Genomic DNA, 27,187 nt, shown 5'->3' with positions numbered 1-27,187 from the left:
CATCATTGCCGGCTTGCCTCTCAACAGCACCGCCACATGCGGTGCCAGAGGTCTTTGGTTGGCTCTTGCTGAAGCCGGGGACTGGTAGGCCATCATGGCGATCAACTCCCTTGCTACCTCAAAGGTGTCCGGCGTCGAGGGGAGGTCCAACTCCTCCAACTCATTGTCCCTCGCCAGAGTCCTTGCGTGCCGGACTCGTGGTCTCCGGTAGGTGTGGCGTAGACAGCTCTGGGTGCTCCTTGATCTGGTGTGACTGGGGGTGTGGTATGGAAGCGTCCTTTCCCACAGTGTGCACCACAGGGGGAGTGGCGGCCTGTCCTTTGTGCGGCACCGGCAAATAAGACTGGTGATGCGCTGCTTTGTGCACTAGTGAGCGGTGCTGGGATTTTCTCGGGGCCGAGAACTTCTTCGGCACCGGGTCTCGAATCGATGCCGGGGCACTGAGCACCGAAGCGCTAGGTGCCGGCTCCAGCGCCTGTGGACATAGAACCACCTCCAGCAGGATCTGCTTCAGCCTAGCACTCCTTTCTTTTCTGCTCCTGGGGCGAAACCCTTTACAGATCTACACTTGTCGATTTGGTGCGACTTCCTTAAGCACCTTAAACAGGGGTTGTGGGCGCGGGTCACCCTTTGGCATAGGTTTATGGCAAGGTTTAAAACCTTGGGCCCACAGCATGCCCCGGGAAGGGGAATACCACAAACAGGGATGAACTCCCCTAACTAATTCTAAACTACAATGCTAACCACAACTAATTCTAACTTGATTTAAAACTGACAGGAACCACTCAACTAGAAGAAAGCTTGCAAACACAAGGTGGGGAACTCTGACAACCATCACTGGCAGTAAGAAGGAACTGAAGGGGCGGCTTGGCCCTATATACGGCGCCATGAGGACGCCACTCCAGGGGGTGCCTGCACCGACCCGATGGGTACCGCTGGGGAAAAACCTTCCGATGTTCGTGGTCGTGACGCGCGCACCTCCCTCGAATCAACATGAGCAAGCATTCGAAGAAGCAGCAAAATTTTTAATGCAGTCAATGCTGTGTACTTGGATCATGAGCGCATGATACATCCGCTGGATACCTCTTCCATAAAGTTATTAAAGTGGAGATTCATTGTAACTGAGTCTGCCATTTGCATTTTATGATGCAGGAAAACAATGAACTATTTTTTATTCTATTTCACGTGCCACATAGTTTCACTACCGCCAAGATGCAAAATTCTAAGGCCGATTTACCATTTTTGCTGCTATATTTCTCTCTTCAGGAATGAAATAAGCATTTGGCCCACACTGCAGCAGACATTTTTTAAAAGTATGTTGTGCTGAAATTTGTCTTCTTTCTGGAAAGATTTTGAGTGGGCACGATGACCTAGGAGGTTTTTTCACAATAGAATGACACACATCAAGTGAGAATATTTTGATTTTCTCACTCCATATACATCAAATAATTGAATATCTGAGGAACTACCCTCGTAGTAGTTATAAAAATTTACACTTATAAATCATATATTACATGTGATACTTCTACATTTCTACCTAAGCTTCAGGCCTTCTGGAATGTTCTTACCTACACCTGAGAAGATGGAAAGTGTGCCTCTCCCTTCTAACTTCAAATCCAACCTTATGACTTATTTCTTCCAATAATCCTTCCTATCACCTTCTGATCAATAACCCGCCTAGCCTCCAATTACATAGATTATCTAATGTTTATTTGACTTAGGCTTTGTCTACACGAGAAAGATGCATTGGTTTAATTGGTTTTTAAGTCAGATTAGTTACGTTGGTGCAAACCCTTTATTTCGGTTTAAGAGGGACTTATTTTGGTTAAGTTTAAATCAGTGTTTCTCAGACAGTGGGCCGTGTCTCCCAGGGGCGGGAGTCAAAAAAGTAATCAGGAAGATCAAGAAGCACTAAATTTTTATTACAATCTAAAGCAAAGAAAATCTTGTTCCCCTACTCACTGCTCTTCAAATATTCTCTGTCATCCGCTCAAAATACACAATATATTATATGGGCCTACCCTTGTTATCAATGATTCTTTTATAGTAAACGTAAGGGGGATCGGATACATTTTTTTTTTTTTTACTTATAACAAGGGGTTTACTTATAACAAGGGGTTATAACTTATAACAAGGGGTTTACTTATAACAAGGGGTTTTGTAGCACCGGATTCTCAGTGTGCATTTTTGACACAGCAGTCTTTTAAAAACAATAAAATAAAAAAAATCCATGACTGTTGACATTTATAAATTGTGTGTGAGAGAGCTGGTGGATGAACTGAAACAATTTAATTGAGAACCCTAAATGTTGCCAAGTTAAACTCTGGGCTGCATGGGAGACTATTAGCCAGCAGGAGCTCAGGAACACCACTGCATCTACACAAAAGAAGCAGACCAGTGAACTCTCAACAAGTGCTTTAATTCCTCTGGGGTTGTAAGTCCCCTCCCTTCCACAAGTTAAAATCTTTCAACAACATTTGGAGAGTTAAGAAGATTTTACAAAGGTTGACTATGTCCTGATCAGCCCACTATTATGTCTTCACAAAGCCTGGTTTAATAATGGTCACTTCAGTGACTAGCTAAATGTTGTGTATTTTGGAGAAGGGGGGACAAGGCCTGTGAGAGTTTATATTTTTTATAAATATATTTCCACAGCTTTTGACCTCTTCACCATTGTGATCCCATGACTTCTCAATTTTTAAAAAATTATTTTCCAGTTTATACAGAGCACAAATTGTTGTTCTGGCGTGTCTCAGAGTTTTGGGGTTGGGGGATGCACCAGTTTCATGACAATTCTAACTTTCTAGTCTGGGAAAAAGGCTACAGGGTTATACGGGTGGGCGGGCGGAGAGAGAAAGAGAATATGTATGTGTTTAGTAGATTAAACTTGTTTAAATGTCCCTGTGATGGAGCGTGTGTGTGTATGTTGTACTTTTAAGGAGGATGAGAAGCAAGTCTCTTACTCACACCTTATGTACATGGTAAACAAAAACACACACTTTCACACCCAGAAAGCTATTCTGACAGTGCAATATGTTTGTGTAAGGAGTATGTGTCTGAGTGTAATACATGTGTCTGATTTATACGTGCAAATATGTATACACACACTATAGATTTACAAATAGATACACATGAAGCATAACACCGAAAAGCATGTTAGGAAAAGTCATAGGGACATCATGTTGAAAAGAGAAAGTCATGGGTATAAAGGTAAAAAAAAAAAAAAAAAAGTATTTATCACAACCATTATTTTGAACTCCCAAATTACAATCTCTCTAGATGCAGAAAGAAAGAAAAAAACATGTAAAATCACAAGTAAAAATATTACTGCAAATTAAGGCAATGTCAGATAAACCACATAAAAAACACCCTAATCCTCCAATAAAAGAAAAGTGGGCCTATCACCATCCCCTCACAAAAAAAAGGAGCAAGTAGATCTTGTTATGTGGCCTGAGGCCAGCAATCCTTGATTCTGCTGGACCAAGGTGGAGAAGGTAATTTTAGAGTCAAGGACCCTCTGTTGAGAATACCCTTCTGTTAGTCATAAAAACCTAAACGTGGTCACAGCAAGTGTCCTAGATGTTCTCAACTGGTAAGGTAAAGCATGAGGAAACAGGTTGTTTCAAAATGCCAGGGCAAAACAACTACCCTATGGGATAATCAATATAGAAGAAATTCCACAGGCACATTTATATCTCTGGGCTTTTCCACGCTGCAGGACAATATGAACAATGGAGGTGCAATTTCTAAAGCACATTAAAGTGTTGGTGCATTAATTGGTCCATGTAGATCCAGTGGGTAGGCACTAAAGGTTCCTTAGTTTGCTTTAATGCAGTGCTCGTTAAAGCGCACTAGGGAACCTTTAGTGTGCATCAGCAGGATCTACACAGACCAATTAATGCACAAAGTCAATGTACTTTAGAAATCACACCCCTTTATTGCGCATTGCCCCACCAAGACAGATCCTCTGCATATATTATGTGTATACATACCCAGAGAGAAAGAGTACCCTACAGAAGCACAGTATACAAATAACACACACTTCCACAGACAGATTTTTTTTTTAAATTTAAACAAGTTTAAATTTAAACATATTCATAGCACACCACAAGTGCAGCCTCATAGGCAAATTTACAAGACTGGAAAATCAGAACTCCAGTTTTGTCAAAAATATTTTAAAAAACTGATGCAGCCACTAAGCCAAAAGCCTCTAACTAAGGCTGAAACAGTAACTACTTCCTGGGTTTTCACTGCAGTTCATTAAAAGCATATTAGATATAATACACCCTCAAGTTAAAAAAAGGCAATAGGAGCTTCCCCTCCTGAATATTAAAAGTAACAAAGTTTTTTTAAATTTATTAACAAATACTAATCTCAGATCATTAGCCAACTTGGCAACGGACCAGAGGAAATTTATAGCCGACGTGCTGTAACATCAGCTTTCATCCAGAAATGCTAATTTCAGTAAAATGAATAGTGTGTGGGCTTTTCATACTGCTTTGCATTTGGCTCCTCACAACCCTGTTTAAAGCCTGGGAACCGGCCATATAGTTAAACTGCACAGATGTTCAACAATCTGTACTTGTGTTAATTACCCTAATGTGAGCAGAAACTCAACAGATCCCCGCTAATGAAGGAGAAAGTTTTCCAGTGTGACTACCGTATGTTTCATTGTCACTGTATTAGCAAGCTTCCCCCCCACAACACCCCTTCTATTCTCTCCATCTCCTTTGCATTCACATTGCCCGCCTACCTCGGTGTGCATGAATTGGACCAACTAATGACTGTGTTCTCGCAACATGGCAGACACCATTAGGCTGATCGGAGGTGCGGCTGCTGAATTTTAACAGGCAATTTTAAACAAGGTAAGGAAAACAGATTTATCAGGCTCCTAAGGCTCCCATCCCCACCCATCTGCCATACTTCTGCACTCATCACTGCTGAAAGCACCAGTATGATGCAAATATGTTTTCCACACCGTAAAAGCCAATGTGATGATATTGCTGGGTGGCATTATTGAAGATGGAAGCCTGACATCCAGTTATATCTGGGAGGACAGACTAACAAGACAGCTTTGTAGTGAGGGTGGAGTATATTCTTGTGGGTGTGTGCAATTCTATGCTGGCAGTCAGCACTGTAACTATAAAATGCCTTGGAAGATCTCATCTGCTAAGCCTGCTGCTCCAATATTAAGAAGCTAGAGTCACTGAATTTCATAATGCTTGGGAATCACAAGAGCAGAAGTGCGTGCACATGGAGAAGATGTGGTTTCTAAAGGGTAAGGTAAAAATGAATTAAGCTACACTCAAGTAATCAGCTTTACTGGTAGCAATGAAAAAATGCTGCAACCTGACTTAACATTAAAACACACTCAACTCTAAAGGACTTTCTCCCACTGAGGATCTCAGTTTGGCCTTGTCTACACTAGCACTTATGCCGGCAAAACTTTTGTCGCTCACGGGCTACGTAAGTTTTACCAGCACAAGCACTTGTGGGGACAGCGCTATGTCAGCAGGAGACACTCTTCTAAAGTAATCAGCTCAGCAAGCAGAATGGGTTGCTTCCACCCTCAAAGCACCAAGTGAACTCAAGATTTAACCAACTGTAGGCTGAATTAGACCTTAGATCATCTTACAGGTGCTGCCATTTGACCATTAAACCAGGCTTCACGTTAAATTGCATTGTGATTATCCACATGGGAAGAGATTCATTTGTCTTGCTCAGCTTGGCCAGGGATGCAGTAGCTAGGTCGAAGAATTCTTCAGTCGACCTAGCACTGTCTACACCTGGGGTTAGGTCAGCATAGCTATGTCTCTCACAGGTGTGGATTTTTCCACCACTGAGAGATGTAACTACTGTATTCTGATGTAAATCCCCAGTGTAGACCAACCCTTAGTTCCTACCTTGTTTCCGTCATGCTAGTAAAGCTTCTGATGTTATTCACAGAGCCAAGAATTTGCAAACTCACAGGCAACAAGCATTTTCCTTATGCAGCTGCTCATTTGGGCAACTCAGCCATCTTGCCACATACTTCACATGGTCACTTTCAGCAACAGTGTTCCTCATTTTGGGTAAGTATATTTTCAATTCTCCCCTTGCAGAAGCTCAAATTCCCTTTCAAAAACGTTATTTGTCATGCAGAGAAGAAGAGAAAAAAGCATCACATGAAAAGGTGCAGAAAGAAGGGGGAGTTGGCATAACCCAGAAAGAGTTGAAAATTATTTAGAGAGCACTTGGGCTCTTCTCTGCCTACCTCTTCATCATTAGCACTGGAAGCAACACAGCTGTCTAATGGCAACTTCAGGCACCCATGGGCCAGCGAAGCGACATTTTCCACACTTAAATAACACTGAGCTGATTTAATTACTGCACTTAATAGTAACAAAAGATGTCTCAATTTAATCTTCAAACGGTCCTCCAAGATCAAAACACAGCTGGCTGGATAACAAGATGGTCTAGGCCAGCAAACAAGGAGGGCCAATTTATTCAAGAGCCACATCCACTCCTTAGCATAAAAGGCCAAGGAACACTTGTGCTGCTGAATAAATCAAAGAAAGCTCCACTCCTTTTTTTTCCCCTCCCTCTCCTCCCACTTTTGTTATATAGAAAAAACAAAAAAGGCAGCTGATTCACTGGTGAAAAAATGCAACATGATAAAAGAACAAATATTGTTTGGAAGAGAAAAAAAGAATTAAGAACCAAATTTTTAAGAGGTTTTGTTTTTATAATCCTTAGAGATTATTAAGAAAGAGTGAACAAGATTAAAATTGCAGAGGGACAAAGGAAGGTCTCTACCTCTATTATTTTCCTTTCTGTGCTGGACAGAAGGAGACAGGTCATTGGGGAAGGCCCTCAGGACATGGCTATTGTAAGGAACTCCCAAGTGTGTGCGGTGGTTTTTTTGTTTGTTTGTTTGTTTTGCACATGTCTGTTTGGGGTGCAAAGAAGAGAGAGAACTTCGGATAAAATTAACCATTTACCTCTGAAATTTTCCAAGAATTCTTAATAAAGGATGGCCTTTATTTAGAGAGAAGTGCTTTTGTGGAATGCCTCTCTTTTCATTCATTTTTAAGCCAAGTTCTCCTGCTGATCTATTAACCCTTTGACACAGTGGTTAGGTTTCTACTCCCTCTTCAGAAACATTAACTCTGTGCAGTTTCCATTAGAGTTTAGCAAGAAGCATTCTGAGAGATTAACTGTGAAAAATAACTTGCCATTCATTGCAACATTCCTGCAAGACTCTGAACAACAAAACCCAAACAAAACTTTTATTTACCCATGTTGTAATTTTTCCAAAAGACTCATCAACTGCAGGTAACCAGAGACATCTGGCCCAGTTTTTGATCCCACTTAGGTTGGTATAAACTTACAGTAATTTCAGAGCAATCAACTCCTCTGAAGTCAATCTACTGACATCTGTGGAGTTCCTCTGAATTTACACCATTTTAAAGGAGATTACGGTCTGGTCCATTTGTAAATTCTTCTCCTAATAAAATTCCCCTAGTTGGCTGGCAGTGGAGAGTTGTGATTGGATGATTTATACACTCCCACTCTTTCCCATGTTATGGCTACCTTAGGCTTTCTTCCTTAAATTTCCCACTGTTGCAGCTCCACTGGTGGCAGCAACAGAGGGACTTTTTTTTATTCAAGACAATGTTGGCCACCAGAATTTTAGCCATTGTGTCATCTAGAACTGTTCTGAGCAGGGTTAGATGACAATGGTTAAAATGCTGGCAGACACCTGGCTCTTTGTGTAGACTAGTGCTCCCACCACAGCCAGCTCTGTTAGAGCTGTGCACATTGTGGTCTAAATCCCTTTGCTCATGGAAATACCTGCAACCCCCAACGACTTTGCTGGAACTGCACATGGGTTGCATTGCTTCCAAGGGAAGAAAGGGGACTTTTAGAACCAAATGGGTATCCACCACATTGTTATAAGTGAGCGTTACACAGTTTTAAATTTATACTAAAACCTTGTTTCAGAACTGTGTTCGAACATTGCTAGGGGATGCATGATTCTCATTAGAGTGACTGAGCCATCTGACTTTGCTTGCAGAGCAGAAATATGGATGTTTCAATATGGTTTTCAAATTGATTTCACTTATGCTGAAGCCATATATGAAACCATATCCCCAATCAGTATGAGCTATGTGCAAGCATGGAGATGCCTTTGAGAGGTCCTGCTGCTGAAGTTCAAACAAGCAAACATTTACCGATTTTTTTTTTGTTTTTAAAATGACAGAGATGAGCGGACCGTGAGAATTTACAAGTGCAATCAACTAGAAAATAACCCTCCTGCTTGCTAGCACACATATTCAAAGACTGAAAACGAGCTCTGGTCAGTGGACATGGATAGGTGCTGAAAGAACCTTGGTTCAGCTTTAAACACCAAATTATCAAGAGTGAAATCCTGTCCCCACTGCATTTAGCAGCAAAATTCCCATTAATTTTAATGGGGCCAGGGTGTTTGAGCCTGTTTAGACAATTCATTAACCACTATTTCAAAGACACACCTTTGCGTGGGGTTCCCAAAAGCCTTTTGAGTTTTGACTTAAATGCTTGGATTATTTTTACAATCCCAGTTATGGGTTCTTTGTTCAGAGGGAGTTAAGCAACACAAAGAACGCAGCAAGAGAACAATGGAAGGTATTACCATGCATGATTTGCCTTAAAAAATCCTCTCTCTTTTCATGAAGTTATAGATCCAATTTCAGTCTTTATTATTACTTTGCCATTTAAGAAAGTGGCTCTTCATTTTAATAAAGGAAATGGAGCTTTATATTTCATCAAGAGCTAAAATGCTTCCAGTAATACAGGGAGCAAAAAAAAAAAGGGAAAGGCTGTTTTGTTAGATCTTCTTGCAGCCCCAAGTTAAAAGAGGAGAGAAATTCATATTTTCCACACTGAGAAAACCCTATTCATTTCTGGGACTGATCCAGCTGATGCTAGGCTGGGAAGCACAAGCGCACCTAATCATGTCTAGTGAGAACATGGGATGATTGTTTAGCTCCTTAAAAGAACCCAAGAGAATGCCTCATCAAAGCCAGATTACGTTTCATTCACTACCAAATTCATGAAACTCCTAGGCCAAATTCAGAGCAACACTTAAGTTAGAGGCCAAATAAGTGGGTGTAAATCAGTCTGAGTCTAAGCTGCTTTAGGCCCTTGATATTGCACCATTGAGATCAATAAGAGTTTTGCCATTGACTTCAACAGGAGCAGGCTTTCAAATTACATGCTGAAGAGCCAGAACACAGTGTAAGAAGGGTGTGCATGTGAGTGTGTATCTACCCTTTTTCACATCCAGCTTTTCTGATCTCTTATTGTAATAGTTATACTGATTTAAGACTTCCTTGGACCCTGTAATTTACACCATTGTAGGCATCTGCTCTGAATTTGGCCCTCTGTATCCACTGACAAAATACAGCATTTACCTGGATCTCTCTCCCTATGAATCATTCCATCTCGTTATAATCTTATCGTTAGCATATGACAAACTCTAATCTCTTCCCCTTCTTATTGTATTACCATAACCAGTTCTGCAGCAATGTCCACACTGGCAACTTTAGTGCCCTTTACTCTACTTGGCTTTGTTAAGTATTTTCGCTCTCTGATCTAAAAAAACTGCCATATAAAATTATATTTTATGTTGAGGGGGAAAAATTCAATCTAATCCCTGAATCAAAACAAAATAATCACAATAGATTCAGAGAGTACTGTGCAGTTTACCTTTGAAAAAAATATTATTAAAGGCCTGCATTGCCAGAACAACAGTTCACGTTGTTTCACTTCAAAATTGAAATTCTAATTTGTTTTGTTGGCTGGAACTTCTGAAATATAGCAGTTTAAAGAGCATTATTGAAATTGCATTTATTGTCTAAGCTGACCAACGGCTCCATTACTTTACAGCTTTTGCTATTAGGCCCTGTCTACTCTCCTGCTGGAGCCAAATTAGCAAGATCCATGTTTACACGTGGTTCTTGCTGGCATGGAATGAACACGGTTTTGTAAAATAGTTTATAACACCACTCCATCCCTATGCATTCTGGCCAGGGAAAGCAAGTTAGTAGCAACCCAAGACCACACGTTTAAACATGGTTCAAACAGAAGCATAGACAGGGACTCATTGCAACGTGCTCCGGCTGGTAAATTTGCTTTTTGTTTAGAATTCTTGTGTATGGTGTCCATGCTGCAAAACATGATGTTGCATTAAGCACATCCTTGCAAAACCAGACAGCTCTGCTGTGGAGGCCATAGGGAGATGTGAGAAAAGTCTTATGAGGCTCTCAAGCCTGCACTGCTCAGTGGGAGACCCAGTCACCTATTTCTGTATGCTCTATTCAATGCAGGCAAGGGCAAAGTTTTCCAGTTGCAAATGCTAAAGCGTTTAAACCATAAAAATTATAGTCCACCTGACAATGCTGTTTTTTAATAGCAGTCTCTGAAAATCAGGCCCTTTTAAGGCATCTCAAGCTGGGCACCCACAATCAACTCACTTTTGAAAGTCTTGGCCAAGGATCCTGTTATACAGGACATGATTATGGGGGTGCCTTTCGTGTTACTTCCTATGCTTGGAAAAGACACTCAATCAAGGCTCAGCAAGTGCCCTTTCCTATTTCCAAAACATCCACCTTAACTGCACATGCAGCTCCACCATCTGCCATTTATGTTAACAGTACCATATTTGTTTGTATCTATGCATTTCAAAACTCTTGGGGGCAGGGACTAAATTGTGTTTTTAACACTAATACTTGGCACCAGCTACATTATCAGACTTCATCATCTACAGATCTCAAACAACTTTGAATATGAAGATAAGTTGAGTTATCCCCATTTTACAGATGGGAAGATTGAGGCACAGAGAGCTGAAGTGATTTGCTGAAGTGACATGGCAGGCTTGTGGCAGAGTTAACAGCATCCAAGTCTCTTAGCTCTCAGGTCCACTGAACCATGCTGCTTGTGTATGTTTACAGATGCACAAAGCTGTGTAGTAAATCTCTGGTTATTGTTAAGCTAGACAATGTGCTAATTATGAGATTTTTAAAATGTATCACACTTTCTGAATCTTGCTAAAAGTAAAAATAATAGTAAATAGAGCTCATATCCACATAGGGGAGAGACTTATACTGACACACCAGAACCCTGAAAATCAGCAGGACATTTCCAGACAAATTTCAAACCAGGCCAAAGAAAAAGAAAAAAGGAAACCAATACAATAAAAGCAAGAGCTTCTTAAATTGCCAGTTAAATCTCTCAATTCTCTTGCATGCTATTCTTAGGAAAGGGTTTTAACTGTGATGAAGGGAGTTGCAAGATACAGAAGCACAATATACTATGTTTTCATGATTCTTTTCATGTAGCAGAGAGTAAAATCCTTGCCCTTCTCTCTCCTTGGGCCATTCATCTTTCCCAGGTAATGTAAAGTCGTTCTCGCAGCAGGTGGCCCTACTCTACCAGGATCTTAATGTTTAATTGTCACAAATCAATTCCAGCCTCGATGCTCGTGCTGCTATTCTGCCTCCCCCCCCACACTTCTTTAAACTGATCATCGCCCTTTCATGTTGCTAAATTCATCTTCGGACACATTGCCAAGATAACAAAGAGGTGGCAACATGCACTGCTTGTTGCAACCACTGTGATGAGTAGACATCTTGCCAGAAGGCTGGCCTAAAAATTGCTAATTGTGTGTGTGAGCGTTCATGCCTCTTATTTTATTTAATATTTTTGTTCAGCTGGAATTAATCAGGAATGATAAACACTGTTTGTCTTCTGAAAGCAGCAATGGGGGGATGAAATATGCCTCTTAAGCTTATCAGCTTCAGTGCCACTGAAGAGAAAGCTGGCTTCTAAGCCCTGGGATAATGGCCTGTCTTTTTAGGAACGTATCTGAGGTCTCAGGAGAGGAGACAACACAATGGTGTGACCTTCAGCTAATAAAGCCCACCCTAGAGTCCAAAGAAGCTTGGGGAATATTGACAAAAGTTCATATTTACAACAGCCTGGATTCTTTCCAGACATCATTACCAATGTAGACAACAGCAGCCTCCACACACACACACACACACACACACACAACACACACACGCACTCTCTCTCTCTCTGCTGGCTGCAAAAATGAGCTGGAGCATGGCAATTCTTTGCTAACAAGGCACTGAAACCACCCTCTTCAACATCTTTTATAACTGAGGGTTTGTTTGGTTTTTATTTTTTTACACAAAACAGAATGAAAATTTGCTTTCCACCCTACTACATGGCACCGTCCTCTACATAAGGGGGGGACATGTGGCCCCTGGCATGGATTCTCAATGCATTATAGCCAACTTATTTTAAAACAAGAACAATTTTTTAAATGCTATCTAGCAATAAATGTAATCACAGTTAGAATTAAGAAACCAAAATTCTTTGGGGCAGGGATTGACTTTTTGTTCTAAATTTGAAAAGCGTCTAGCACAGTCGGGATCTGATTCATGACGGGGGCTCCTTGGTGCTACCACAATTCAAACAACTGTTGTTAATAATAATAATAAAGACCTTGTCCATACTGAAGGCGGAACTGTGCTAGCATAGTTGTTTCTGGCATCTCTCTAAAATTACACAACAGCTCTAGGGATTTTGATCCTGTCCCACCAACGTGAAAACCATGTTACCCACTCTGTGCTATAGACACCCTCTATTCCCCCAAAAATCAGGTAGCTGCCAAAGGTATATCTTTGACCCCATAATTATAATAGAATCTGGTGACCACGTCCATTCACCTACAAATGAAGAACCTTATTCCCTTGATAAAGGATGTATTGGATATTAAAACCTATACTAAAATTAAACTTAGCCATTTTTTACATTTCAGCGTATTACCAGTAAAAGAGAGAAAAAACAAGAGTCACTTAAACTTCTTTCCAAATATTTTCCTAATACAAAGGTGACGCTATATCTCTGGTGGTTTCATTAACAGCTTCAATATGTAATAGGATGCATCACTATGTAAGTGTCTGGAAAATGGAAGAAAAAAAGCTCATGATAGCTCTACACAACTCCAGAGTCAATAAAATGGCTCATTTATATTTCTTTCTTTTCCAGATGGGATCTATTTAAATTAACATCGACACAAATAACTTCTTTTCTGTTTACTTTTGACCAGACAGTTCACAAATAGTTTTCCAAATCCTTCTAGTCATTGCATAGTACCCTTGTATACAGTCTCCTTATCCATTCAATATACACTTGTTGTCAAGAGAGTTCAGGGGATAGAGCTCGGCTGTATTAAAAAGTGGCCCAATTATACATTAATGATGTGTTTATCATTGTCTCAATAACGAAGTGACTGGTTGTATGAAGACTCTATTAAAAGATGACATACATGGGCACTAGATAGCTAAGGGGATTGATAACTGGATAAAAAGCCTTTTGTTTAAGGTCACTGTTTCAAATCTAGCCTGGTGTGATAGAGACCCAATATCACAGCTCTATGCTGGCTGTTTATTGACCTATCTGGCATGGCATAAGTCTAGTTCCCCGCAGACAGTTACCCATATCCCCAGTGTAGATGTGCTGCCAATGCTGTAATTACACTGGCCCTTGAAACAATGACCAGATTAGCTGCCCTCCATCCTCACTCCCAACATTTGCTCCAGAATTATTTGTACTGGCTACATACAGAGGTGAGATGACAAAATCCATAGATAATACTAATTTAGGAGGAGCCACACATACCAGTGCGGACAGGGAAGTAATGTAAGAGAGCCAGCAAGTCAAACATCAGCAGGAAAATAAAATCATATTCATCTTGGAAAATTGCAATCTTAAATATCTGGGAGAAAATAATCCAAAGCCATGGCATTCCATGGTAAGAAGAAACCTGGACAAGTGAGATCTATTAGGTTGTGGAATAGTCTCCTTTGTGTAGCAGGATTTGCTTGGAACAATTAGAATTGGACTGGGGAAAGAACTAAATGATATGCTGTAGCAGACAACCCTGTATTAGGAGGGGGATCAAGTGAGTGACCTTTGAGGTCTTTTAAATTAGTAATGTCTAGGATTGAAAGAAGATGTTACAGCAGGTGCTATAAAGGATTCAGACCCCACTCCACACTCTTGACAATGTCATCTCATTATGCATTTTTCTAAATATGAGGGCTTTCTTCTCTTGATACCTCTCCTATTACTGAGGCACTAAGCCACATTCCTTCCTCTCCCCAGGTTTTAAAACCCAATTCTTTATTTTCTCTACTTTTTAGGGCATGCTGTCATGGGTGGGACAATGGCGGAAAAGATGAAATGCTGCAAGAGCAAGTGCTATTGCCACTGTGAAGATGATGGTGATCCAGCCTTTGGATATCACATAGATACCCTTCTGCTCTGTAAGGAGAGCAATAGAGCATTGTACATAGACCTACTCCTACTGTTAGCATACAGATAGACAGAATGTGCACATGGTTTATTTCAGCACTAAATAAGAGTCCCATGCTACCCAGGAAACACCCCCCTCCCCCCCAATGGTGTGGCGCAGCTATAAAATGCATCAGTATCTATGTCATCTTTGAGACAAGAAAGAAAATAGTAGGATTCAGGGATTGTTAAGAATAATGGATTTAATATGGGCCAAGACCCAGCTTGGAATCCAGAGGCAACTGTTTCCCTCAGAGTTTCTCCTAACTGCTATGCATTTTACTAAAGATTTCTCTTGAGCAACTGCCTGACTGAAATACAGCACACCCTTACCATAAAGCCCTTTGTTACAACATCTTTGCTATAAAGCTGCAAAACCTTGGCTCCCAAGTACATTAAATCCTTATAAACCTGCCTTCATTTTAACCGTGCAATATTTCAACACACAAAGCGCTTCTTCTGAAAGATAGCACTTTAATGAGGATAGGGGTAAAATATATTAACCAAACCTCATTATGGCCTAATTTCTGGGAGATAAGCAAGCTATTATAAAACGAAGCCAGGGCAATAGCATTTTATACGGCTTGAAAGTTTAACTCTCTTAAAGAGCCATTGCCACATTAAAGAGTTATTTAAAAAAAAAAAAATATTGGGTCACAACCAGAATTTTTGCTCTCTGTCAGCTACATATTTTGTGTTTTTTTCACTGTCACAAATTGTGATGTCAAACATTACTGCAGCTTAACAAAATGACCTGTCCACTGGAAGTTAGGAGGCTGATTACAAGTCATGATGGACACACATACCCTTACGCCTTGTCCACATGCCGCTTTGGTACAGTATAGTTAAAGTGATAAACCCGCCTAGTATATACATAGTTATATCAGTATAAAAGGTCAAGTAAAATAAACTTTACCAGGTATAAAGTGCCTTATACCAGTATAACTAAGACCCTACTTGACCTGCGATATTGTGGATTCCGCAATATTAGGCTTCTATTGCAATTTTGATAGCATGTGTTCTGACAGTGGGAGCCCCGGCCACTTCAGAGCTGAGAGCAGGAGTCCTCACTGTCAGGCCTAGGCGGCTGCTGTGAACCTGGGTAGCCAATATTCAGAGCCCCTGCTCTCAGCCCTGTGTTCCCACCATCAATCCCGGGAAGCCGACAGCAGAAAATCACGGAAAAGTAATAATGGAATTTATTACCGCAAATAATAAGGTCCATTATTATTTTTCCACAATCTTCCATGGCTTGTCCATAATTCAGCTGCAATTTTTTTACAATCATCCTGCAATTCAAGTAGGGCCTTAAGTATAACTGTGTCTAGGGTTTTTACTGGCATAACTATGTTGGCAAAAAAATCACACACCTTGTTGAGAGTAGTTATACCAGTAACATTTTAAAAGATTTAGGCCTTAGACTGTGTGAGTTTCTCCTGGAAGAGACTGTCCCTTCTAGAATGTCTGGAGAGCACCTACCCCATGTATTCTCTATATGAGGCTCACAACAGGCGTAAAGGGACATGACCATCATGCCCTTTTCATCTTGCTAAGTGGAAGGAGATGGAAGAGGGAGTGCCAGTGTGGAAAAGGTTGAACATGTTGTGAGTGCTACCACAGACCAATTCACAATAATACATATCTATGCATTTTAATATTAGACAGCTTTGCTGATTATTTACATACACCCTTTCTTGACAATCAACAAGAACAGTGAAAAATAAGACAAAAAGACTATGATCTTTAAAAAGAGTTTCTGGCATATTAGGATGGTTCTAAAAATGTTAACTGAATGTGGAAATAATTTTAAAAAAATAGTAAAATTCAATTACTTTCCATAAAACACCAAAAAAACACACACAAAAAGTGAGTGAGCAAAGGTAATAAGACAAAATCTTCTTCCAGATAATAAGCTATTTGCCCATCAAAAGGAACATCCTGAACTAGAAGGGTTTAGAGAGCAGTGGTTCTCAAACTTATTTGATCACACCCCTCTTCTTTGTGTCTATAGTCGTTTATGCCACACACACACACACTCCTCCCCCTCCCAGCTCCCACCACACAAGTACATAAACTGCTGCCCAGCTCTGAAGACAGCGCCGCCACTGCCACCAGCAGAAAAGTAAGGGTGGCATGGCATGGTATTTCCACCCTTACTTCTGGGCTGCTGCTGGTGGCGGCGGCACTGCCTTCAGAGCTGAGCGCCTGGCCAGCACCTGCCGCTCTCCTCAAGCCTCTCATGCCCCCCACCCAGAATACAGTCCATGCTCCAGTTTGAAAATCTTTGGTTTAGAGGACTCACATTTTTTTGCAGTCTTAACTTAATCAAGAAACTATCATTGATCATAATTCTTCCAGCCCAGCCTGCTGGCTCTAACTGCTGAAAAGAAGGCTTAGCAATGATTAGGTATTTACTACAATCGATAAACAAAATAGTGAAAGATTAGTGTAAAGGTAAGTGGAGAGGAGACTAGTTTAAAAAGAAAAGTCAGACAGGAAAGGCACTTCACTCCATCTTTGATCTCCAAAGTGCATTTATCATTAGAAGATGGGAATGCAGCAATAGTTTGAGGCATAGTTAGAAAATTAACGAAACTCATGAGGTTTTTTTGTTCCTGTATGTTCAGTTCTGATAATAATGTAGGAGGGTCAGAATTTCAGCAGAGGGTAGTCCTTGCTCTTTGTTGCGGTCACATGATCTGAGTCAACATGAGGGTGAAACCCTGCCACTGTTACTGATTACTATAACCAGGTTAGGATAATTATTTTCCCTTATCTCCTTGCCATAGATCATAATAAATGAAATTCTGGACTGAAGGGGGCATATTTTTCCTGACTGATTATCAATAGAGGTTTCAACATTAAATACAGGGCTCTTCTAGAGTAGCAAACAAGCTCTTACAATTGCAGCTTTTAGAGAGCACCTCCTAAAGGGACGTAAGGCCCCAATGCTCTGTTGAGCTACAGAATTAGAAGCAATAACCCGGCTTTGAATCTAGTCCCCATATACTTTCCTATCTTCAATTTTTACTTACAAGATTATCTCTTCAAAGCCTACAGTGAAGGAACAACAGATTTTTTTCCCACTTAAGTCACACAAGCCTTATCCAGCTCATAATGACATTGCCACAGGAAAGACTGCGGGTTGGACAAGTTCAAATCAGTGTGCCAGTGAAACTGACAAAAAAAAATCACAGAAAGCCCAGTGTTAAAGTACACTAGCATGTGTCTTCCATTAACTCAATGTTTCTGTTTACTTTCATAATTTTTCCCCCTTAACCATACAATTAAATTGGTAAAAAACTATTATTGGGTGCAGACACCATTTCATTTTACAGCATTCTGTTTTCATTTCTTAATGATGGAGAATTTGGGATTTTGGAAGGCTGACTGGGGCACATGACAAGCCTGGAACAAGGCTCTGAGCTAACAAGTTAGCCTTTGGCTGCCATGGAACTGTGAACACAGCTTGGAGACAGAGAGAAAGAAAGAGCAGGAGACAGAGAAAAAGACCAATTCAGCTGAGAGAAACCAAGCTAAACCAGTCCCAAGTGCCCATGTTGGAGAGACTTGATTCTCATACCTTGCTTGTTATCAAGCCACTCCTGATACGAGGCAGCTCCAGTTTCGTTGAGGTCTACAGACAAAACAAAAAGTTTCATTCATATCAAACACAAATAGAAGAAACCTTAAATGGCAACCTTCCTGGAGCAGTATGTTATTTGTGCATGGCTCTAGTGGTTTAAATAGGCAGTGCTGTATCGCACCAACACAGGGTGGTGAATTTCTTTATCCTTAGGAGTAAGTGCATAGCACTGTTCCTCCAACTCTGCCCATCTGGTTCCATGCTGGTGAGGGGATGGAAATACTCAAGGAGAGAGGAGGGACAGGGGAATGCCATACTGGGTAGGTCCCCCACCAAAGGAAAGCTGGCGTACGAAATTTGGAGTCTACCAGTACCGAGAGTGTCCCTTTAAGGCCTGTCAAACCACAGACATAAATCAGTGGTTCTCAAAAAGTGGTCTGGAGAACACTTGCTTGTGGTTCATGGAAAGCTGGCTGGTCCCAGAGTGCTGGCTTTCCTTTTGGTTTCTAGCCACTATGTCACATTAAAGAAACTAAAAACACATTACCATATTTTCCTATCATTATTTTTCCCCTTAAGCAATTGCTGCAGTTGTTAAAGAAAAGACGTTATTTGGGAGGGGAGACGTTCCAAATTATCTGAACAGGAGGGGAGGTGTCCATGAGACATTTTCTCTATTCAGATCTGCCCCACACAACAACAACAACAACAAAAAAGGTGGAATCTCTGTTATAAACCGTACTAACAACCAACCTTTAAAATAATTATTAGCAAGGTTCTAAAGGCACTCACGTATCAGCATGCAAAGTGACAGAACTCCTGTATACATGACTATGTTTAATAACTATGCTTAAAGATGGTTTAAATTCCGTTGTAGCAGAACCAGGTTACAACACAGTGTGAACAGATTCAAGCTGGGTTAAAAAACCAAAACTAAACAATGTTCCAACACGGTTTTCTTCCTGGATATAAAACTGTTTGACATTCATGGCAGCAATCTAAACTGTATTATAATCCAATTCAGACACAACATAGTTTGAATAGTTGTTAAAGCAAAGTTGTAAAAGACACCCAAAAAGCCTGTGTAAATAAAAACTTTTTTGAGGCCGTATGCACTGTACAGTTACTATGTACAGGTAGTAACAAGGTTGAATCCAGACATGGTGCACAGCATGATTCCTCACAGTGTGAATGTTCCATGTTTAAACCTTGCTTGTGAGCAGGACTGTAACATGATTATCAGGCTATAGCCTGGGTTTAACTCAGCATTTCTGTGCAAATGGGGCCATCTGAGCATGTCAGTCATCTCAGAACCTGGTTACACTTAGCATGGCTCTAGCTGCACTGGAGACAGGACCTCTGCCAGCATAGTTTTAACTGTAGTTTATTAAATGGTTGCATATAAAGGCTTTGAAGTTAAGATCCCATTCAGATGAATAGGAGGAGAGGAGTTCATCCCTACTATTTCAGTCTAGTTGTCAGTAGATACACAGGACAGCAGTGGGCTAATCTGTTTATGAAGACAATCTTCACCGTACAGAAGGGATAGAGAGGCTGCTCTCCTAGACAATGATTCTCAACACCAACTACATTTCTGCCCCTGCAAAATTTGAACAGCTCCCTAAAAACATAACTCTCTCCTATTCCTTGTGTATACTGCAAATGCAATTCCACAAAAGCTGGCTTTGTATCTTTGCTCAGCAAACAGCTGGCAATGGCTCCTGGCACACACAAAGAGATTCAGATTGGATTTATAAGGTTTCACATTCAGCAATACTATTTAATGAAGAAAAAGGAAAATTTAAAGTTGCCCCAATGTTTATATTGTGTAAATCTGAGATAATAGATCTTCTCCCTAATCCTAATGAGGTCTTCCCATTAAAATCTTTATTAGCTTCCAGCTCAGCAGATTGCCAAAAGGCTCGTCACAGTTTCCCTATCGCTCAGTACCAAGATCTGCTTTAACTTTTACAAATAGCTCTGAGATATTTCCCAGCTTATCAGCATTGCCAAGCAGGCTGTCTTATCTTTACTATTGCAGATAAAATAAATGAGCTCGGGATGATATGAATAATGGCATTTTCTGTAGGCTGGTTTCCCATTACATTTTCAGCAGATTGTAAATTTAAACTTAAGCACAAAAAAAGGAGGAGAGGATTTTTTTTAAAATTTACCTTTGTTGCATTAGTGCCTAGGATGTATTTTTAAAATCACCTGAAGAGAACAGGCAATTAATTTTGAAAGGGACTAGAAAAGCGCCAGTTCTCCTGCTCTGAAAATCCCCAAGTTAAATGCACAATTATTTCTGGGATGTTTCTTCAGCTGCATTTGGTAGAGAGTGACAAGGATTATGCTGCACACTGCCTAATGAAGCCATCTTCATTAGTTTCTTCTTTTCTCTAGCTGACTATGTGTACCACTCGGATTGGGAATTGAAATCATGAAAAGCAACAGAATTCTATCTGAATAAAAAGACTGGGCTACAGAGGTCTCTAAAGCCTTCTTGTGTCTGATTAGACTGTGCACATGTGGCACATTAGTAGTACAGGGAGAGCTTAACACAGCAAAAACTAGGGCAATAAAGAGAGACCAGAAAGCTGAAAGACTGATACATCTCTCAGTTTTCATGCCAGCAAGCAGGAAGGTCATATTCTGATAACCACTTTCCGTCTGGACCCCACAGCAATAGCTACATGGTTAAATGCTTTTCTGTTCCCCAAATTCCTAGCCCCATCACTGTATCAAGGTTATCTATTATCAGCAGTGACAGGTGAAAATTAATCTCCTAATTATTTCTTCCTACATAATCTACACTGAAGAAGTAACATAAAAGGATTACAGTGCACTGTCTAAGGAAGGCTTTTCTCAAGAGCCAATCGTATAGTGGGATAAGAGGCATGTGTTAAAGAGGTATTTGTGAAGGATTTCAACTATTCTGCAGACAAACTACATTACAGCTTTATAACCTAGAGCTTTAGAGTAAGGATCCACTTGTAGGTGATTTAATGGCACAGTCTTTATGCTGTTGTTGATTACTTAGGGAAGAATAATGATTTGTACATAACGTGTGTCTTCTGGGCAGGAGGACATTGTCTATCAAGTGCTTGAAAACTAGAACTAGTCACTGAAGGAGTGTAGTCCAAGTTGAGATTTAATTTTCTCCATATAAGCACTATGAAATTACCAGCCTTTGGTCGCAAATAACCATCCTTTTCCCCCACCCCATTTAATACAAGATAAAAATTCTTGTAGCTACTTTGGACTGCAATCTAAATCAGTGACGAGATGAGGCTGGTAAAGGTTAGCCAGCTGCATTTTCAATAAATGCATAAGTGATCCTTTGTAAAATGCTTTCCACAGACACACAAACTAAACCGTGTACTTTTAAAATTAAACATTTTTTTTAAATCTACATTTTACAAGCTAGACAGGAAAATCTTTGACTTCACTGTAAAAATCTCAGTTGTTTTGAAATGATGGTGTTACAGTAAACTCCATCACTCCAACTCACTTCACACGTACACGAAAGCAGGTTTTATTTTTAAAAGACCAAACAAAAGCCTTAGCCTTTTCGATGCAGCCTTAAAAGCAAAAACAGGAATTTTTTAAGCTTACTGTCTATTTCAATTTATGTCCTATAAAAATATTACTCTAGCTCATATTTAAATAAGCAAACAAACAGAGCAGCACTTTTTTTTTTTTTTTTTTACAACCATCGAGAAACACTACAATGTAACCTTTGACTTGCCTACGTGAAAGTGTCAAGGCAGGAATCACTAGCTGTGAAGGCCTGGGTAGTTTGGTGACACATGACTTGTGGCTCTTATTACCATCCCTAGGCATTGCCCTTTATTGTCAAGTTCCGTCTCCAGCTGATAACACAAAGACGGTGGTGTTGTACTTCCTGACCTTTGCTACAGGATTCGGAAAATGCAGTAAATCCTTGTCTAGCCTCTCAATGTTGAAGTCTGCACTAAGTTGCATTTATTCAGAAAAGCCAAATCCTCTCCCAACTTTGAAAATAATGTATTGATACAAGAAGCATAACCATACTGATTTAAGTTTGATGTTATCAGCAGCACCTCATTTAGGAGATGATAGGCAGTTTAGAACAGACTATCAGCAAATCAAGGAAACACAAAATAAAACTGTCATAGTATAGTAAAGTTATTAGGTCCTTGAAACTGGGAGCCAGGCCTAAATGAATTATTGCACTGTAATTTAATAACCACAAGGTGGCATACAAATTATGAAAAAACATTAACAATGAAGTGTTTTAAGGAGGGGCTGGACTTCAAATAAGGCAACTGAAACTTTTATTTCTGATAAAAATAGTTTAATTATACAAATGGGACATAATTACCAAAATCACCAGTAGGGGTCACTGTACTGCCTTCACCCCTTAGAATGAGCAAGGTAACATTGGTAGCTGCTTTTTAAATAAAAATAACACTTTAATGTGTTTTTATCTGTAGGAAAAATACATGATATATTTTTTCTTTTATAATAACAAGCCATTTAAAAACCTAGTGAAACTGCCAGTATGTGTAGACATGTTAAATTAGCACACAAATGAAAGGACTTCCCCCATCAGCTATAGAGTTCTTATGATTCTTCATTTTGTTCATCTGCAGATTTAAAAGACTTTAAATTCACATTTAACTGTACACATCACATTGTAATAGTCTAGATTTTCAGCTCCCAAAGGCTAAATGCTCTATTTAGAATCTAAATATAAATACCTTGAACCTGTGAGAGTGGGGGAAGGTGTGTAGAATTGAATAATTTCCCTATTAAAACAATTGGCAGTGAAACTTTCAAAAGCATTTTATTATTTTAACAAGTATTTTATTCTGTAGACGAAATCCAGGTCTTTGGAGGTCCTGACTACTAGGACTCCGAAAAGACACATTCAGCTAACGGGGCATATTAAACCAAACAAATTATGTATACATATTTTTGATTTAAAGATATGTTTAAATTTTGTCCCTATATGGGTAAAACCTTTTGAGTTTACATCATTAAGGCTAGCAATGATCTTTCCATTAAGATCTATCTACCACAGATTAACAGAAATAACTTAATGAAGGCTGGGATAGGAGTATAAGTTTTTAATGTTTATCTTTGGCATTAAATATGTCACACAAAATTAATGAGACATTTAATATTTTTTGAAAGTTTTTATTTCTTAGTAAGTTACCAAACCTCTGTAAATATAATTACTAAAAGGAAAGATAACCCAAAAAAACACATAGTAATATACCAATTTTATTATTACTGCCAATTTTTTACAGTAATATGTTTTGTTTACAGACGTATGAGGTATAAATCCTTATGCATAGGCATTTCAGAAAAATGCTCCACACCAACTTCATTATGTGGTGTACAAATTCTCCCAAGAGATATTATGTAATGGCAATTTCTCCTTCCTCTCCCTAATGATTATATTTCTCATTACATTTCCTGGTAATTGATCAGTGTAGGAAACAATTTCTGGTAAATCTATGTTTCCCTATCTGGCTCACAGTTTCTATCCCATACTCAGTCTCACAAAAGATTACAAGAAACAAAATATATTTCCATTTGGATACCATCAAAGTGACTTCTCTAATTTACCAGTAATATTTGTTGAACAATGCTATTTGGTGAGGGAAAACACATTCTTGTAAATTGCATGTCAGACTGATTTCAGGTCATCTTGTAATTTCACCCAGTCACTGAATTTAACCAGGATATGTATTCTATTTTGATTACACAAATAATTTAACTTTGAAAGAATCTTCTGAGATTACTTAAAATCTGTGTAAGAGAGTGTGAACAATTCTGCCTCATATCGAGACATATCCACAACATATTCTTTGGTTATTATGGGTCATTCAATGCAAGGATGCTGACAGTAAAGTCTATTTAAGGTATAAAATGAAGTATACACTTCTGCTTTCACAATGTATTATACAACAAAGGTTAGTTCGCTAAGGAATCAATTCCTTCAAGTGTAATTTTTGTCAACATATACTCCATTAAATTTCTTGCAGTTCTTTCGGTTAGAAAATAATCTAATATTTCCATTATTTACCAAAGTTCAGCAGCTCACTTCATATTCAACCCATGTACAAATCTAAGATCAACAAATACTAATTAATATTATATACCTAAAGCTTAGCAACAGACTTCTAGCATACACCAACCCTTTTTCTACATTAGGGTACTGGACTTATTTCTCTTGCTACTATTATACTGGGCTAACGTGTACTACCAGTTCTAAGGTATGATTGTAGCTCTTTATGCAAAGCCAGCTGATAGAATAACATGGGAATATATTTTGCTCATTTCATGCACTGTTGTTCATTTACGAAAATACTCAGCCTCCCTTGCAAGTAAGTTTTATGATTTCACTCAATGTAATCCACCTTTAAAATAACATTTTTCAGATATAATGGGGCAGCTGTTTTCGAGAATTGTTGTTACTGAAGGAAATTCTTCAAAAGGACACTAAAAAGTGTATCATTATAAGAAGTTAATGCCATGAGTTGAAATCAGGCTTCCCTTCCTTGCAAGTCTGCATGTGGGGAAAATCGGATTTATACATATACATAAACCACTGAAGTAAACTCTGATCAGGGATGACCAGAGATTTAACTTCTTAAAAATAAGAAGAGGAAGGTTCTGTTTCCATGTAATACCTTAACAGTTTTTTCCAGTTGAGCTAGACTTTCTTTCAGGGGTGGATAATGAAGTAAATAATTCCAGCAGGTACTGTGGAGGGTAGACGAGCTGAGGAGTCTTGTGTTAGAATAGACAAACTCCAGGATCCAAAGCAACCATTAAGAACAGTAAGTAATTTAGATATCTAGAAATATTTTTTCTATACAATGAAGTCAAAAGGATCTCTGATACTATACTCTTTCAAGAAATAAGGATACGTACAGAGGTTAGTTATTTATCAGCCTGATGACATACATACACAACTCTTCTGTAGGATTTTGCCATCCCCTAAACATGAGTTCACTTTTTAAAAATGACTTCAAACACCCCTTCTTTTCCAAGTTCCTCTTTCAAGCCATCTTTGGTTACAAAGTGACCTGGGAAGTTTATTTCATCCCTAAAAAACTTACACTGTTAAAGATTCAATCCTGATTAAATATTTCTTTTGTATTAAGTAGATGGTGGGCAAAAGTAGACACACTGACAATAATATAATCCAAGCAGTCAACTCAAACCCTGTATTTCAATTTTGCCAATCCAATTCATCAGGTTTTGGAATGCTGTTGTGGTATTTGTGGAGCCAAATGACACCATGTTAAAACTGAATGATTCTTAAAGACCATTTTTAATTCTTATCCTTTGTGACTAAGGAATTTTAACTGCACTGAATGAGTTAACTATCAGCTACGTTATAGTTAAAATCTGTAACAGAGATTTAACTTTATTTTTGTTATAATTAATTAACAGTATTCTTGGACAAATAGACCCTCTACATTGTATTCTGGGACAATCACACAACTGCCAAAAAATACCCAAAAGAGGCAAGTTGTGGATACTGTACTGAAGCATTCTATCTATGCATGTACAGCAATGGTTTGGGTGGGTAGAATAAAGAGGTCATTTTGAGATCATGTTACTACATTCATTCATTCATTCCTTGTATGTGAGGGTGTTTATATGGCACTTTAATAGGTTCAGTTTCCCTGGTTTACCATCCCAGTTCACTTTGTGTTAACAACAGATTAATTATGTTTGGAATTGTTGATTCCAATAAGTTTCTAAGTCATTATGCATGCCTTCTTTTGAGATGCTGAAGATCCTTTGTAAATTACAAGGAAGTGTGCCCTGTGAGGGTCTGCTAATGTTATTAAATCCAAGCAATAAAGTATGTGTTTCTCTACTTATCTATTGTTTTAATCATTCCTGTTTTACATGGACTGTGTGTGGACATTTACCTCCCTTTTCCCCTTGTATATCCTTCCGCAGACAGGGAAACTAGATAATGAAACATATTCACCACTTTCCTTCTTGTACACAATCACTACTACATCTGCAAGAGAAACCTCCTCCCTTGTCCCTTTTGTGAAGTCGAAGTTTCAAATGTTGTATCATTCCCAGATATCTGATTCCAGAAGCCCTCCTCTGGAAATACAGCCCTGTATTTGCTAATGAAGGCAACGATTGACTATTATTTTTTTCCCTTCTTAAACTAGGGGAGAATGTGTGTTTTGCATAGAACGAATGTGCAAAATAGATTGAAAACCTGGCTGCCTATGAAACGGCGACACTCAATTCCCAGCACATCTCAGAATGCTCTTCACCGCTAAGTCTGGTTTAAACTTTTGTTTTTAAGTCCTTCCTAAAGCGCATTGAAGATTTTTTGTTTTTGTCTGTTTCAAAGCAGCCAAAAACTGGACCAATTTCTGATTATCTGTGATTATCATGATGCGTCTGGAAAATTTACTGGAAGAAAAAGAAACCCACGCGGAAAGCAGAGGGAAACGAAGACAAAACGGGTGGTAAGATTCGGAAAATTAAATCATCTCGTCAATTTCATTGAAACAGACAAAAATACACACACACACAAACATACACAACCGACCACTATGCAACAGGCGGAAAATACGGCGATTTCCTTTTTCTGTCTGACCGCAAAGCCACTTAACTCATCATCTCCTGGGGCAAAGGGAAAAATATTTCTAACCCTACTCACCATCCCAGATAGAGGAGCAAAAAGGAAACAACGCATTACGCCTAAATGCACTGAACCGGCAATGGGAGCAAAGACTGGGGAGGAAAGTGGGGAGAACATGCATCTTCCCAAACCTCCCCCCAAAATGTGCTTTTACTTACCCCCAGCTGCAACGTCGCCCGAGAGCCGCCACAATACAATCAAAAGCACAGTTGGCAACTTCAGGAAGAAGGGATAATCCACAATGCGAAAAAGGAATAGATAGATACACACACAGAGACACACGACAGGGGTGATCGGGCGGGAAGAGGGAATCCAGATCAGTCTTAATCCATAGACAAATTGCGCTGATCAGCTCCGGCGGGTGCTACGGCAAGGGGGGGGGGGAGAGTCCCACGCTGTTTACACACAGCAGCGTGTAGATATAGCTATATAAAAATAAATAAAGGAAGGAAGATGCCCTAGGATCCCGTCTCCCCCTTGCAGCCCTCCGCTCTTAGCAGCCGCCGCCTCTTCTTCCTCCTCCGCGCGGCAATCCT

General features: G+C 39.5%; 1 protein-coding gene across 10 annotated transcripts in view; it reads right to left on the bottom strand.

The window, feature by feature from the left end:
* Positions 1 to 27,187, bottom strand: part of FBRSL1 (fibrosin like 1) — a 690,776-nt gene that overhangs the window by 106,010 nt on the left and 557,579 nt on the right. For all 10 annotated transcript variants that reach the window (XM_067539808.1, XM_067539803.1, XM_067539799.1 and 7 more), the window contains one exon: positions 17,969 to 18,022. In XM_067539808.1, coding sequence (XP_067395909.1) covers positions 17,969 to 18,022 — 54 coding nt within the window. The remainder of the gene's footprint in view (positions 1 to 17,968; positions 18,023 to 27,187) is intronic.

The sequence above is a fragment of the Emydura macquarii genome, unplaced genomic scaffold (assembly GCF_026122565.2).
Source record: "Emydura macquarii macquarii isolate MOO-44397 ecotype Brisbane River unplaced genomic scaffold, CSIRO-AGI_Emac_v2 contig_554, whole genome shotgun sequence".
Classification (NCBI taxonomy): Eukaryota; Metazoa; Chordata; order Testudines; family Chelidae; genus Emydura; species Emydura macquarii.
This window is presented reverse-complemented; position numbering and strand designations above follow the sequence as displayed.